At 40.2% G+C, this 16,869-nt stretch overlaps 1 protein-coding gene across 1 annotated transcript in view; it reads left to right on the forward strand.

Moving 5' to 3' along the window:
- The window catches only part of LOC136885661 (uncharacterized), a 220,675-nt gene extending 204,432 nt beyond the window's left edge, over nucleotides 1-16,243 (forward strand). Inside the window, exons 21-23 of the mRNA XM_067158354.2 lie at nucleotides 3,693-4,712; nucleotides 6,786-6,929; nucleotides 15,439-16,243. Of these exons, the coding sequence (XP_067014455.2) occupies nucleotides 3,693-4,712; nucleotides 6,786-6,929; nucleotides 15,439-15,566 (1,292 nt within the window). The 3' untranslated portion in view covers nucleotides 15,567-16,243. The remainder of the gene's footprint in view (nucleotides 1-3,692; nucleotides 4,713-6,785; nucleotides 6,930-15,438) is intronic.
- Nucleotides 16,244-16,869: the final 626 nt, after the last annotated feature.

Below are 16,869 nucleotides of genomic sequence, written 5' to 3' on the forward strand. Positions count from 1 at the left end.
CCGTGGCCTTAATTAAGGTACATCCCCAGCATTTGCCTGGTGTAAAAGTGGGGAAACCAGGGATAACCATCTTCAGGAATGCCAACAATGGGTTTCACACCTACTATCTCCTGAATGCTAGCTCACAGCTGCGTGACCGTAATTGCACGGCCAACTCGCTCAGTAATTTAACTTAAAAGATAATCTTTTCTGTGTGGGTTCTCTTCAGATACAATTAAGTTACCCATTATTTTGGCTTTTATCGAATAAAGCCTGCGTCCGTAAGGCAGAAAAGCATTTTTTTTTCTTTCTAGGAACTGCTAGCTTCTTCTTTTCTGTCCATATCCATATATGTGTGTGCCCATAAAACAGGCACTCCCAAGCTCCCAACCCAAGGGTTGGCTCGTCTGACTCGGAGAGAGTATGTTCGACGTTCCTGCACCAGATCTAATGTCTCTTCATTTTTTCTTAAGTCAACCTCAGCAGTTCGTTTCCATGTTGCCTTAGGGCGCCCTCTTCCTCTCTTTGTCTCTTTGGTGGCAAGAGCTTTCTGTACTAAATGGTGTTCATTTCTTCTTCTGAGATGTGACCATACCAGCGGAGCTGTTTTTCCTCCATCTTTTCGCTGATGGGCACAACTTTGAAAGATCCTCGCACATGCTCATTGTGCACTTTGTCATCCATAGTGACCAGTACTAGCGTTAAGAAAAAAATTCTTGTGGTCTCCATTTTTGATAGGGCAATAGTTCAGGTAGGGTGTTCACAACCAATGGTGTAATATCAAATGTATATAAAATACCTGCAATTTAAAATTTCTTATATGTTCGTCAAATAATTGGTTGTTGTCAAAATGTGTATTTTCTTTCCATCCCTCTCTTAATTCTCTTATTACTCTACTGTGCATTTTCATTCATATATTATGTATATATTACATATCAGTTGTTTGACTAACATTTTATTACACCGAGAGAGTGGCAGCGTGGGTCGGGGAACTAAACTGACAGTTTACATTTGGGAGAGAGTAGGTTGTAATCCCTTCGTTGGCAGACTTGAAGGTGGTTTTCCGTGGTTTACCGTTTAATTAAGGCCACGACCACTTCCTTCCCGCTTCTAGCCATTTCCTATCCCATCATTGCCATAAGACTAATGTGTGTTGGTGCGACTTAAAGCAAATTCTGTAAAAATTAAATTAATTTTTTTTTATTTCTCCTTATAGGAAGTATAAAAAGAGCAACCAATTAACTGTGAATGATTTGCTTTCAGATAGTGAGCTGTAACCATCATTGCAACTTGATATTGTCTTGGGTAGTAAGGTGGTATGGAGGTTTATATCTCCCCCAATCTCAAGTTTTGGGTTGTGATGAGGTCACTGGGAGAGAAGTCGTTAACCTCCAAATACCTGGTGCCCCTGGAGTATCCAGCGCTGCCAAAGGTTGAACAATTAATTTCCTAACTACACATGGGACCGGAAAACAGAACCCATTTTTATTCTCCCACAACTTCAAACGGTGGCACTCCTCATAAAAGAGTGTCTGTCAAAGTTAAGAAAAGGAAGCGATGTACTCCAGTGCCAGTAGATTATATAAGTGATGAACGTCTTCCTGACTGGCACACTAACGCTAACGCTAATAACAGAACAAGATAGACACTCCACGGCATTCGATTCTAACCATTGAGATTTACACAACAATCTGGAAGACTACTGTTATAGTGTTAACCATTCCAACTTGTACATCGGATAAATTTTCAACGTATATTCCATTTCAACGTATTCTCACCTGAAAGTGTTTTAACCAATTTAACTCAAGAAATAACACCAATTGTTCATTCCTGACCTAATTTCTACAATAAGAACATATGTTTTTTACATATCTTTTTCTTCAAATCTGCTTGGTGGTGAACAAGACAATAACATTGACTTTCACCAAAAATTAAAAGAAGAGGATCCATTTCAATTCCAGACGAATACCAATATATATTTTTTAGACAATATTGTAAAAATGTACTACAATAGTTTTAACTTGTGTTTGTAACATTCGCGTCAAACTTTCTAATCATGATATCGAAAATAACTTTTAACATCACAACATCTCATTCCAATTTTATATGACCAATAATTGTAAACGTTCTTAGTTGTAATTATTTGTTTTAAGGTTATCCATTGTGCTGATGATGCCCATTAAGAAGGGCGAAACATGTTCACAACCTTTCTATCATTTATAAATATTTAACCACAAAATGTGGTATTGTAAGTATTGACTAAGTTAACATTAAATGTATATTTTGTAAATTGTATGTAATCACTCGAGATACCGTTAAGAGAGTGAAAAACATGATTTTGTGTCATGTAAATACCATACATTCATTAATTTTGTAGTTCATTCCTGTATATATTGTTACAACCAGTACTTAATACCAGGTTTTAAAATATGAAGAATGCTGACAGAAATAAAATACGAGTTGGGAGAAATCAGGACTTACAATTAAGTTGAGTGGAAAGGGTTAATTTAAATTTTCCAAAACATATTCTTAAGTTTGTTTTATAATTACAGTGTACCTCCCAGTTATTTGAAAATACAGTATAGTCACTCAAAGAAAGCTAAGTGCCGTGTTTATTCATGATATCAAGAACCCTAATTCTTGTTAAAGAATAAAGGGAGCAAAATATCAACCTATATCAAGGTATCTATATAAACACAAGAAGAGCACACTGTTTGAAGTCTCCCTTGTTTGGGTGAAGGAAGATATGTATTTTAAAGTTTGGACTAGTGAACTGGATTCAGTGTCACTATTCAGCCATGTGCAATTTCAGTCTCTCTTCTTCTTCTTCCTAGTGTTTTCCCACTGATGTAGGGTCCACTGTTCTAATCTTGGCTCACCATTTTGCACGGTCTTGGGTATCATGTGGTCTGCAATTTCAGTATGGCTCCAATAAATGCTAAATGTCAGGTTTAAGATTTTTTGTAATTATTTGCTTTTCAGTTCAACTTAGATTGTTTGTGGGTTATGGAGAAACATTTGAATTTTACAGCAAGTTAACTTTGAGTGGCTCAGACAGTTGAGGTGCTGGCCTTCTAACCCCAACTTGGTAGGTTCGATCCTGGCTCAGTCTGGTGGTATGTGAAGGGGTTCAGATACGTCAGCCTTGTGTCCATAGATTTACTGGCATGTAAAAGAACTTGTGGGACAAAACTCCAGCACCTTGGCATCTCCAGAAACTATCAAAAGTAGTTAGTGGGATGAAAAACCAATGACATTGTTATTAAACTTGGAGTGATTAGAAACATAGTATTTGGCTTCAGGCCAAGAATTTAATGTGACTGAGAATAATGTACAGTACTGGTGAAGCAGTGTTGGATGAGCTTGAACATAGCAAATCATGAAAGCGTTGTAGGGGCTGAAAAGTAGAAAGTTCTCAGAGTCTAAAAGGATGTATCACTTTTAAGATGTATGTTAGTTTTAACTGAGTGTGATTTCCTAATTACTTGCATATAATGTGTGCTGTGATTTTTAAACTTGAAATTTAAGGAAAATGGTGTGAGATATACACAAGTAAATATACTAAAAGTTGGTCCTTGTTATTCCTGCCTGTTTAGTCTGTCTTATCCTTTTATGTCTTAATTCCTTTTTTCTAACTTGTTTTCTATTAACTGAGTATGTACCAATACAAATGCTTTTTATGTAATCCATGTTGTATTTATTGAATGTTCCAGAAAGTACAAAACAAGACACCAGTGAAGCAAAAGTTGATGAAAATTGGAGTGGCTCCTTTTCGTCCAGGAATTTATCATACCCATTGCCTCCATCTGCAATGGAAGAGGATATGTGTAGCGTATCGTCTGCCGAGCCTTCCCACGTAAACCTCTCGGAGGATGAACATACGTCGCCCGAGCCCATGAGTCTCGATCCATCAGAAGAGCAGTCTGCCAGCAGCAATTTGTTAAATCTCAATCCATCAGAAGAGGAGGTTCCCTCTCCTACTAATACGAGATTACCTCTCTCTGAAGATGAAGAACCTGTGGTTGATTCACCAACCAAGGAAGGTTTTGAGCCAGCTGTTAATGATGCAGATACAAAGGATACAGAAATGAGTGTTGATTCAACAGGAAATTCAGAAACGGAGACTAAGAAAGACATTAGCATACCACAAGAGGTAGATGCTGTAAAAGAAAGCAAATCTGAGCCAGTACAAAAGGATGCAGATAAGGAAATGGCAGTAGATAATGAGCAGCCACAAGAAGTACTCCAAGAATCTGTAGAGAATATAGTAGAGCCACTGGAAGAAATGGTCCAACCTGCAGAGGAAATAGTAGAAGCTGCAGAAGAGACTGTTGAATCGCAACCCATTTTAGAGCCTACTGACAGTATGGTAGAAACTGTGGAAGAGTTGATTGAATCACGAGAAGAAGTTGTGGAATCTGCCGTAGAGAATGTTGCGCCAGTGGAGGAGACGGTTGATTCCCAGAAAGGAAATCCAGAACCTACAATGGAAGGAAGGACGTCCACTGAAGAAGTGGCAAAACCTTCAGACATGCAGAATGGGCTGGAGAATTGTAATCCCTCATCGCCTGCTCATGTGGACAGTCACATCCTTCATCAGGTGCTCACTAATGGAATTTCTTCCATAAATTCTGAAGATGCTGTGGACACACAAAACATGTTGCAGCTACCACTTTGCCAGTCAGAACTCATGCAGTTAGCAACTTCCATTGCTGATAATTTAGAGGAAGCAGGTAAATCTATCAGTTTATCTTATTTATCTGCTCGCTTCTCACTACTTCTTTATTATCATTGACTAACTGCAGTTGCCCAACTGTGATGGACAAGCCCCCTCCATGTAAGTCCATGAAACCATTCTTTCACAGCCCTCTCCCAATCTTGTCCTCTTCTTTACATCCTTTTTCACTAAATCAGTGTGTCTGCTGGTCTTTTTTCCTTTACTTCCCTTTAATATTCCTTTCTCTTGGCACTCGTCCTTTTTACACGACCAAACCATTTCAGTCCTACTTCCTGGATACTTCGTAGTATAGTGTCTCCTATTACTTTATCTTCCCTGATATTTTCTTTCCTGGTCTTCTAGATTATGGTGTGTAAGTACTATATTTCTGCTGTTTGGAGTTTTTGGTCCATTCTTATTAATGTGGTAGTTTCCAGGCTATACATGAGGACGGAGTTATAGTAGCATTTATGTAGTGTCATCTTGGTTTTCAGCCGTACTTGCTTATCCCACAGCAGCTGTCTTACTCGCTTCTTGGTGCATGTATTTGTTGATTTATTACAATATTGTAATTCTATGAAATACATAAGATCCTATAACAGCAGACATTATAGTGGTACAGCTCCAGATGACCATACTATGAAAATACAATTTATACTCTCTCATTGTGGTGCAGAGTAATCCAGTCTCAGACACAGAGGGGCTGTTAGGACCTGATTTTCAGTATGTATCAAGTAATTACAAAATTTTACAAGAGGAATAGGATATTACAGTTACTGTTCATGTTTTGTAGCTTTCCAGAAAATGCTTATAACAAAGTATGAAGGGAAAAGTTGTTGGCCATACTGAGGAATTATGAGAATGGCTATGGACTAAACATCAGTAAAACAAACACTGTTGAATTGACTATCAACAGGAAAGGCACATTTTTAAGCTTTTTCCTGCAGGGAACTCTGTTACAATGTGTGTCTAACTTCAAATACCTTGGGAGTATTCTTTCAAAAATAACACAATAAACCAAGAAATACATATTAGAACTTTGAAAGCTTCTCAGTTTTATTTTCAAGTGAGAAATTTACTCTGAGATGATAAAATACGAGCAGAATTGACCATGTTTTATACCTACTTCATTTCAGTTCTCACATATGGACTTGAAACATGTACCCTGCATAACAAGACAAGTAGTAAAATCCAGTCATTCATCAGAAGAATGAACCAAAAGACCAAGAAAGACAAGATTAGAAATGAGGCGAACCAGAAAGAGACTGGCATCAAAATACCTGTTACCGAGCTTTCAGGAAGACGTAGGCTACAATGGTTTGGGCATGTTATGAGGATGGACAGAACGAGAACAGCAAAGAATTACTTTGACAGAGAAGTGGAAGGGGAGAAGCCAGTAGGGAGACAAGGAATTGATGGATGGAGACATAAAGAAATTGGAGGTCAGCAGGAGGCATACTAAGTGGGAGGACTTAGAGGAACAGAAACTATACTTTGACAGGAAGAAGTGGTAAGCGCTTGTACATCACACCCAGGAAACTGGAGGTGGAAAATGATGATGTTGGCTATTATGAACATAGATCACTTCATGAAAGGTATAAAATTGCAGGGAGAGATTTGTTTGGGTGTAAATGTAGTAAGCAGTTTGGCCTATGCCTGCAACTTGGTGTTCCTGAAAGCTTGCTCTAATATCTTGAAACTTGAAAAGAGCTGCAATGACTGTGATATGAAAATTAGCATTTGCATGACCAGAGTGATGGCAGTAGGGAAGGAACCAAGGAGAATTGAAGATGATAGTACCATATATTAAGTGAAATTAAATCAAGGTGTAACAAAAACAAATGCAGGAAGCTCGCAGTTATGGTGAGCGGTAGCTCACAGATGAAACCATCTTCACATTGGTCTGTTTTCAGACCAGCTTTGCTGTATGGTAGGGAAAGTTGGCTGGACTCTGAATATCCAATTCATTTTAGAAGTAACAGATAAGAAAGTAGCGAGGATTGCTGGTACAAACAGGTGGGAGCAGTGGCAGTGTTTCTCATGATGTTTAGTATAGAGATTTTGATGCTATGTGTGTTCATGATTTTAGAACCTGTGAGACCGCAACTGCAGGAACCGGTACCTGAAGCTTTAATTGACCCAAACGAGTGTAGAACAAGATTGCTGGATCACATAGAAAACTATCATCAGCAGATCGAGTCCCGCCTCACGACAATAGAGGCGCAGATCGCTGGTAAGTATCATAATTATTTCCCCTTGTTCAGATATCAGCAGGGGAGTACAAATAAACTGTAATTCCTCCCCATTTTTCTGTTCCTTCATCGCTTCTGATCCATTACGGTGTTCTGATGATGATTGTTGCTTGGAAGGGACTAACATCTAATTGAGATTGCATTACTTTTGTTTGTAATCAGATTGATTGTTTTAGCATTCCTCGGTCAACTGTTTCATGAATCCAGACTGTGTCAGTACAGTTCTCTGCATTTTATCTTTCAAGGAAGCAGTTTTAATTTATGGTGTTGAGCCTTATAAAATATCCTTGTCGACAACATTACTTGTTTTCCTCCTAATGTATGTATATGCTTGTCCGACTAATTGGCTGAATGGTCAGCGTTCTGGCCTTCAGTTCAGAGGGTCCCGGGTTCGATTCCCGGCCGGGTCGGGGATTTTAACCTTCATTGGTTAATTCCAATGGCTCGGGGTCTGTCCCCAACATCGCTGCAACTCACACACCACACATAACACTATCCTCCACCACAATAACACGCAGTTACCTACACGGGGCAGATGCCGCTCACCCTCATCGGAGCGTCTACCTTACAAGGGCTGCACCCGGCTAGAAATAGCCACATGGAATTATTATTGTATTTGCTTAACTCAGCGCAGCATTTTTCCAAGGTCCTTCCCGTTACCTTCCTATTATCTCGTTTGCTCTCTCGGTGTGATATTTAAATTATTCCTGCGCTTTTATTAAGATGATTACTCCTAAACCATACTTTAAAGGGTATTTTTATCTTAAATAGGATTGAAGGTAATAAACAGTTTATTTATTTTTTAAGGATTACCCTATTAATCTCAAAATATGGTTCATTATTTAAAGATTGATTTTTTTTATTCCAAACTACTGTATAAAATAACAATGCCTTTTAAGGACTAACTTTTATAGATAGCAATATACCATTGCAGATGTTTTTCCCATAGATTTGTTTATTTAATGTTTGCAAATTATCATAGATTGCAAGAGATTAAATAAACATTGTATAATTTTCACACTAGCTGCCTCTGCGGATCAATGGTAGAATGTCGGCCTCTGGATCCCAAGATAGCGGGTTCAAACTCGGCAGAGGTAGTCAGATTTTTGAAGGGCAGAAAAATAAGTCCATTTGACACTCCATGTCGTACAAAGTCGGCATGTAGAAGATCTCTGGTAACACATTTGGGGTTTACCAGACAAAATTCATTAAAACTAAAAAACTTGGCCTTAGATGCCCAAGAGAGCTTCACTCTCTCTTCTAGTAGGCTTGGAGTAAAATGGAACGTTGGAATTGATGAGCAGATAGCCACATGGTGTCAGATTAAAATCTCTGCACGTGGTAGATGAGGCCATACAGTTGTTATTATTCACATTATCTACAGTTTGACTCTTATGATCTTACATACAAATTATAAACATGATATTCTTTCAAATAGGCCTACTTGGAACCACGCTTATTCAACTGTTGGGATTTGGTATTTACCCAGTATTGTTGCATTTTCTCCTGTGTAATTCTTTCTTTCCCTCCAACAGTGATTTTTCCTAAAAACCACAGACTTGCTCAAGGATCCATCTCACAGCCTGTCTGTTTTTAAGTCTGTCAACCCCAGTTCTTTAAAGTCCTTCTCAGTCAGCCATGTGGTATGGACTTTCTCTCCGTCTTGCCACGTGACTATGCAAAGCCACCCTCCTTTTCCTGACAAGGCTCTCTCTTTCTTTCTTTCTTTCTTTCCCTCTCTCTCTCTCTCTCTCTCTCTCTCTCTCAGGAAGTATAGTTCTGAATCATGACATCTCCAGTGTTCCACTTCTTCCAGTATCATGTCTAGGATCTTTCTGAAAATTCTTCTGTCTCTTACCTCCAGTTTTTTTCCACTCAAGCCTTTTCTATTTAGCAACAAACGTTCCTTGGCATAGAGGGCTTCTAGGCAGATGACTGTTGTGTGGTGTTGACAGGCAGATGTAAGTCATTCAATTGGCCAATTCCAGCTTGTTTATTCTCGTGGTGAGGGGCTGCTTTCCCTGGTAAGTTGGGTTCGGTCGGGTCACCGAGGTACTTAAGTTTCCCTTCTTGTACAGTAGTAACATCTCTCCATTTAGTAGTTTTGATGTCAGTGAAGTACTTGGTTTTCTCCAGTGACACCTGGAAGAGGATGCAGTTAAAGAGGAGTGGGGAAACTCTGTCACCTTGTCTGACCCCTGTTTCGATCCCAAAGGTTTCTGAGATTTCTTTCTGAATTAAATCCTGGAGTGTGTGTGTCAGTCAGAGTTTGGGTTTTGTTGTCTACTCCAGAGTTCAGCCACAATGGAGTTGTCTCCAACTGCCTTGTTCTTGAGTTGCTCGATAATGTGACTAACTTCTTCCACTGAAGGAGGTAGTGGTTTCATGTCATGTGCTGGTAGTCAGTCTTCACTGGGTGGATCACAATTGAGCAGGTTTTTAAAGTACCCTGCTAGGAGGTGGCTGTTGTCCTTGTTGTAAACCAGCTTGCCCTGTGAGTTTCTGATGTTAAATCCCAGTGGAATGTATTTACTAAGATTTTGTTTGAAGGTTCTGTAAAAGTCTCTGGGGTTATATTCAGTCAAACTCACTTCGATCTGGGTCAGCTGGTTGTTTGTGAAGGCTTGTTTGTTTTCTTGGATTACCTTAGCCGTGAGCTTCCTCTGTTGGAAGAATTTCTTCCCGTTTTCCTTGCTCCTGTTTGTCTTTGGGCAGTTGTGCAGTCACAGTCTTCAGTCCACCACACAGGTCTGTTCTTGTTATGGGAGAATGTTCACTAGCTGTCTTGTCCAGGACTTCCCAGTTATTAAGATCTGCGTTGTTCAACCTCTTGACTTAATTCTCGGTTGTTGTGTGTTGGCTCTGATTGTCCTGAGGGCTTTATGCCATCTGGTGTTTTGGGGCAGGAGTCTCAGTTTGTTCTTTCAGAGGTACTTTCATGTATGTATTTCCCTTGAGGACTTTCTTCCTAGTTAGCTAAGTGGTCTGCTGTATGTGGAACTCACTCAGAGTGGTGTTGGGAGAGATTCAGGCCTTCTGTTTTGTAGGTAGGTACCTACCTGGACTTCATGACCAAGCCAACACTTCCACCAATCGTTCTCTGTTGTGGGTAGTTCACTTGCGTACTGGATAGTTGCCTTGTCTCTCTCCCTTTTCCCAACTGGGCATTGAAGTCGCTGAGCAGTAGTGGTATGTCAATGTGTGATTTTAGAGAGAATATCCTCCAGAATTTTCCTAAGTTCCTCCCGTTGTTCTGGTTGATTAGGACAGGCACAGTGACTAAAGTGTAGCACTTGTTAGCACACTTGAGTGAACATTCAACCTCTTGGGGAGGTAAAGTCAGTGACTGAGGCGAATATCTTGTAGCCAACTATAAATTATGGACCTAAGTGGGGAACGTTGTGCATTACCCGCTAACCCACTTTTTGTATTCGGTAACCTTGTGATTCTACGGCATGATTGTTGATGAACTTTGTTTCCTGTACAGTTCTCCGTAAAACATCATGTCGTGTTAGTGTGTCTCTAAGATGCTTCGGCTTACCCACTTTGAGCAATGAATAGACACTAAATGTTGCGAAGAAATTTTGCTGTCTTTGCCTGAGTTTATGTGCAGTGTTTTACAGCATGCTCCAGCTCATCCTTACAGCATATTATTGCAGACTCCGATGAGAGCTTGTTAGAGACTGCTAATGGACAAAGAATCTGTCATATGCTTCTCTTTCTGAAAGTAGTCGCATGCCTGTAGAGCTAGACAAGGTACCTTTAACACAGTGGCGTATGCTGGGATCAAGAAGTGGGCTACCACTACACTTTAGGTTACCCCTTTTCGATGGGTGGTTTAGTGAACGTCGAGCCTTAAGCGTTTTGAGCTGCAGTCAATAGGCAACGGAGAAGTCTGCTGTGTTGTGAAGGCTGCTTCACAAGCTACTGCCCTGGCCTCTGATACTGCCAATACTCAATACCTGATCAGTGGAAATGGTAGCTTAAGGTTTAGCAAATTAAAGTCTGGCTTTGTAGCTAAATGGATAGAATGCTTGCCTTTGGTCCGATGGTCCGGGTTCAATTTTCAGAATCAACCCCCTCATACTGTTAATTCCTCCGACTTGGGAACTGGGTGTTTACGACGTCTTCGCCATTCATTTTATCCTCATTAGGTCACCACCAAGCCTATACAGATACCATGCATCAATAATATTATTATTAAATAAAAATGTTGAATTTTACAGCAGTCATACCCATCGTTCACTGGTTAATTAGCTTCATTGGGAGATCAGTGGTGGTGTCCGACCTATGATCACGGGTTCAATTCAACCAACAAAAGAGAACACTAAACCTGAAAAATTGCATTTCATTTTAGTAGATCTACAAATAAAATAAAAACTATATTGCTCCTATAACAGCAGCCCTGCAGTGTCTTCCTACAAGGATGTAGAAGGAAACTGAAGTGAAATACCAGCACTCTGTTATCTAAATAATTAAGTCAAAAGTATGAGGTGAGGAAGTATATATTATGACTAACGCGTGGTTGATAGTTAGCAGTGGCGATTTGACAGACCGAAGGCTAGCACACCTATCCTACGCCGGTCCCCACTCCTATCCGATATCCAGCAGCAAACCACCTTAAGCGTGAGGCAAGTCGAGGCGAGAGGGGCGAGAGTCTGGGCTTCATTATCAGTCTCCGATGCCTTGCTCTCAGAAATACGTGCAACGTTTTTTCTCACTGCTTTCAAGTTTTGTAAATGGAACAATGTGCCAGATGCTTACATTATAATGTGCTTTAGACTTCCATCATTCTCGACTGAGGTTTGGGCTTCACTGATAGCCTTGATAGCTCTCAGTATACGCCACTGCTTTACCAGTTTATAATTCTTATTATAACTCCACTCCTACCAGTTGGCTGTTACATTATATCTAGACCTGATGGAGTGGAGTGGCTATGGAATCAACTTTTGGTTTCAAACCCCCTCTCTGTAAGCTGTCCTGAGAATGGTTTTCTGTGGTTTCCCCATTTTCACTTTCAGACAAATGCCACGACAGTTCCTATTCACAGGCCACAGCCAATTCCTTTCATCTACCATCATTCATTTCATCTTCTTCATTACCTCATCCCCAACCCTGTAAAAGGTGGAAAGGAATAGACATACATTTCTTGACCTACTTTGTAGAACTTCTTATTCTCAGCAGTTCATTTGCATACACTTGGCGTCTGTTAATTTCTGCTGTGTTATGTCATATTAGCTGTATTATACTTTGGATGTTATTTAACCTTCATGGGTATATCTTTATTCCATAACAGATTCTGGTCTGTGATAGTAAACACCGTAAGTTTTAGGACACCTCAGGCACTGAAGGAATGTTAGAACCAAACGTTTTGCAGCAGGAGCACTGGTGAATAAAGTAGTTCAATTGTAATACTTGCAATTTGAAACAGGAAGGGGTTTTTGGGTGAGAGCTGACAAGAAGTAGATTTGGAAGAACAAAGATTGGCAGAGAGAGAGCCCAACTACAAAAGCAGTAGGGTTTCAAGGAGTTTGTTATTGTCGTTTTGTGTTTTCATGTTTGTCTTCATCCTTCCTAGTTCCTTAAATTTGATTACAGTGGAACCTTGGATTGCGAGCATAATTCGTTCCGGCTACATGCTTGTAATCCAAAGCGCTCGTATACCAAAGCAAGTTTTCCCATAAGAAACAATTGAAACGTGGATGATTCGTCCACAACACAAAAATATTTATTCGCATACCATTTCTAAAACAAAATATAACGTAAAACAAATTAAAGTGCACTTTTCCTTACAATAGAATCATTGTTAGTGTAAGGGAGACGAGAGATGACGTGAGAAGGGTTACTGTGTAGCACAAATTTCACTAATAGAAGCACAAGCACTGCTGTCTGTTGGCTCACTGGAATTGTTTTCTTTTCGTGGAACTTTAACGAGGAACCTAGCCAATGACTGTTGCTTTTGCCTCTTTTTGAGGATTTCACGAAAATGTGACATTGCGTTGTCACTGAACTGATTGATCGCTCGCACTGCTACAGCCTTATTCGTGTGGTGTTTTTCTATAAAGTTTTGCACCGTTTCCCACAGTTTTCACTTCTCCTGAATCTCAATTGAAGTGAGAGATTCCATTGACTTTTCCTCCTCCTCTTCCCCGGACGAGATCTCCATAACCTCTTCCTATTGTTCGCGATGCAGGTCCATCAGTACATTGGTGGTCAGATCCTGGCTATGTTCTTTCACCAGCTCTTGAATGTCCACGTCATTCACCTCCAGCTCCATAGTCTTCCCTAAGGACACAATGTCATCGACAATCGGCGGTTCATTGTCACAAACAATCCACTAAAAGTCACGTCCAATAACATAGTCAGGCCACAACTTTCCCCAAGCGGAAGTGAGAGTTCTCTTGGTGACTCCATCCCAGGCTTTATCGATGATCTTCAGGCATTTCACGATCGGGAAGGTTTGTTCCTTCAGTCACTTTGAAGCATTGCTGAAATAGTAATTTGGTGTATAGCTTCTTGAAGTTCAAAATGACTTGCTGATCCATAGGCTGGAGTAGTGGAGTAGTGTTGGGAGGAAGGAACTTAACCTTAAAGAACTTGAATTCCTCCACTAAGTCGTCCTCAAGGCTTCAAGGCCTCAAGGCCTGGAGGAGGAGCAGGGGCATTGTCCATAACCAGCAAGACTTTGAGCGGCAGATTATTTTCTGAAAGGTATTTCTTCACTACAGGACCAATGAGCTTGTTCATCCATTCAACAAACGAGCAGGGGAGGGGAAAACGTAGGTGCATGTGACGCTCATATTGCGGAACTTCACTCGCTTATCAAGTTACAATTTATTTAAAATGTTTGCTCGTCTTGCAAAACACTCGTAGACCAAGTTACTCGCATTCCGAGGTTTCACTGTACTTTAAACAAATTTGGTTATGTAAAACTGAAATGACAATTTTTTTAAATATATTGATATTTCTGCTTTAGATAGTGATTTTTAGACCAGGATATTGAATAGACATGAAAACAATGAATTCTTCAATGTTCTATTTTAAATTAGTTTTAATTTTGAAATTTGATTATATCTAATGAAATGATTTTGTTCTATCAAACTCTACTGTATGTTATGTTACTGCTTATTAGTATTTATCTGATGTTGATCCAAAGAATCTAACTAAGAAAAGTCTTAAACTGGGCGAAACAAGTTTATATCATGAAATAAATAAGCATCCTTAGCAAAAAATGACTTACCTCCTCTAGAGTATACACCACCTCTGGCCTACATGACCACCTGGGTTCTTCGAAGAATTTGACTCTCCAGGGTGTTGCGGGTTTGCTACATGAAAGTGAATTCATTCACTGCTCCAAATAGTCCACAGATTTTTGCTGGGATTGAAGTTGACTCTCCAGGGTGTTGCGGGTTTGCTACATGAAAGTGAATTCATTCACTGCTCCAAAGAGTCCACAGATTTTTGCTGGGATTGAAGTTGGGGTGAGCTTTGTAGGTGATACCAGATGTGACAGGGTGCCTGAATTTTTCCCAAACCGTACACATGCACATGCATGTGCGCATTGAGCCCTTTGAACACAGTATGTCAGTGTCCACAGTGTCATCGGTGTAAAGATGTCAGACAAATGGCACCACACCTGGTCACAGAATGTCTAGACGCACAAGATGGTTCATGTTCATAGTCACCTGAATGAGGTCGTCGTGAGTCGTGATATGAAAAACACCCCCACTCTGTCACATGGACCCACCTCCTGCTTGAAGCACATCCTCCTTATACTGCAGACGAAATGCTTCATTGGGCCATCAGTGCACTCACGTCACTTTGAAAGAAAGACAAAATTGTGATTCGTCGGACCACATCACACTATTCCAGTCCCCTGCAGTTCTCAAATCCATTGAAGATGTGCAGTTTTAAGCACCATTGTTGATGGTGGCCTCGTGCATGGTACTCTGCTCCATATGTATGTTCATTACATGCAGTTCCCTTCTTAATGTGCTTTCATAAAATGGTTGGCATCGACCTCAATTCACAGACTGCAGCAGTTCCTCATGGGCTTGTGAAGCAAGGTGTGAGACTCGTCTCCGGTTCCTCTGGGTTAAGATCCTTGTCTGACCACAGTTCTGTGCTGTGTTTCTTACACACCATTCCTCTTCGACACACTGATATACACCATTGGGGAACTTCATTCACAGTGGTCTCGAGGGCATGTCTTCCATTTGACTGGCATACTGGTGCCTTGTCACTGCCATGGCCATACTATCAGCTATGAGGGGTCTTTTTGCCACGTGGCACTAGTAAAACTCCACTTATATCAACATGAAAAGAGTCACTGTTCTTTGTCACGGGAGCTTAGAATTGACCGGCTGATAACTGTTAACTTTATATTTGTCTTCCCTTACAGCTGCTCCCTCTGCCCACACTATGTGTAATCTCTCTCCAATTTGCTATCTTTGATGATATGTAAAACCCTCACTCTTGGTGTGTTTTCAGCTCTGGAATCGATGGACCCTCATTCTGCTAGCGATGAAGCTGCCGATTACTACCCACAGACCAAACAGACGGTGCAGATGCTTCTGAGAGATCTACAGACTTTACGTCGGATATCTGCTTTCAACTAAGACAGTATACATAGCTTATGCAGGGAGATTATATCTTAGTAGGTAAAAATGTAGCAGCTATCTGTAATACCCCCAAGTTAGGGACCAAAGTATCCGTGAAGGGTTCTCTTTTTGAAATATGTGTATTGTAGAATGTAAAGGAGATTTAACCCTACAACTGCTGCAGTTTTAACTGTCAAATGCGGTAGTTTTTATTCTCCAATGCACTGCATAGCAGAAAACATATACTGTACATACATCTTTATCCTAACATACCCACATAATACGTCAATAGAAAGCTAAAAGATGATGATAAAGCTGAATTTTACTCTTCTATATGATGATTGCAGAAGGAAGTTGAAGATGGTCCGAAAAGGACCAAAACTAGTCCTAATATAATAAAATAGGAGGAGTTTTAACATAATTTGTACAGTGCTAATTAGGTGGAACATCCATATAAGATCTGTTATTGAAATTAGGAAATCATCAATACAGAACATGAAGATTATAAATTATGATTTAGAGCATGATACGCCTTTGTTGTTGAAGGAGATTACTTCTTTACATTTCAATCAATCGTAGAAATTGGAAATTTATTGAACATCTCCCTTGGTAAGCCAACAGCCGTAGCCATGTTGAAACACCGGATCCCGTGAGATCTCCGAAGTTAAGCAACACTGGGCGTGGTCAAGAATTGGATGGGTTGCCACACGCTGTTCGTGGGAGGTATTTAAGAAAAGGCTAGGAAAACAACAGATGGGGAATCTGCCACCTGGGCGACTGTCCTAAATGCTGATCAGTATTGATTGATTGATTGATTGATTGATTGATTGATTGATTGATAACAAGCATCATCTCGGAAAAGAAGGCATTGTGAATTAGATCCACTGATTGTTTTGGATTCATGGTCATTTTTTCATCATTCACCATTTTATATACTAATCAGTGGATACATTTTGAAGTTTTAATAATCATTTAATTTTGTTGCACTTTGTACCATTAGGGGTTGATGACCTAGCTGTTAGGTCCCTTCAAACAAAAATCATCATCATCATTAATTTTGTACACACAGGGCGTCAGTGATAAACAAAGTGAGAAAAAGGTCCGTAAACAGGGCTACGTGGTTCTTGCAGCAAATTTCTCATTTGACTCCTGTTTAATATTTCCCCCCTCCATGGCCTACCGAGCGACCAGTGCTCAGCCTGAAGGCCTGCAGATTGCGAGGTGTCGTGTGGTCAGCACGAGGGATCCTCTCAGCCGTTATTCTTGGCTTCGTAGACTGGGGCTGCTATGTCACCGTCAGATACCCAAGACATCAGTTCCT

This window comes from Anabrus simplex, chromosome 14 (assembly GCF_040414725.1).
Source record: "Anabrus simplex isolate iqAnaSimp1 chromosome 14, ASM4041472v1, whole genome shotgun sequence".
NCBI lineage: Eukaryota > Metazoa > Arthropoda > Insecta > Orthoptera > Tettigoniidae > Anabrus > Anabrus simplex.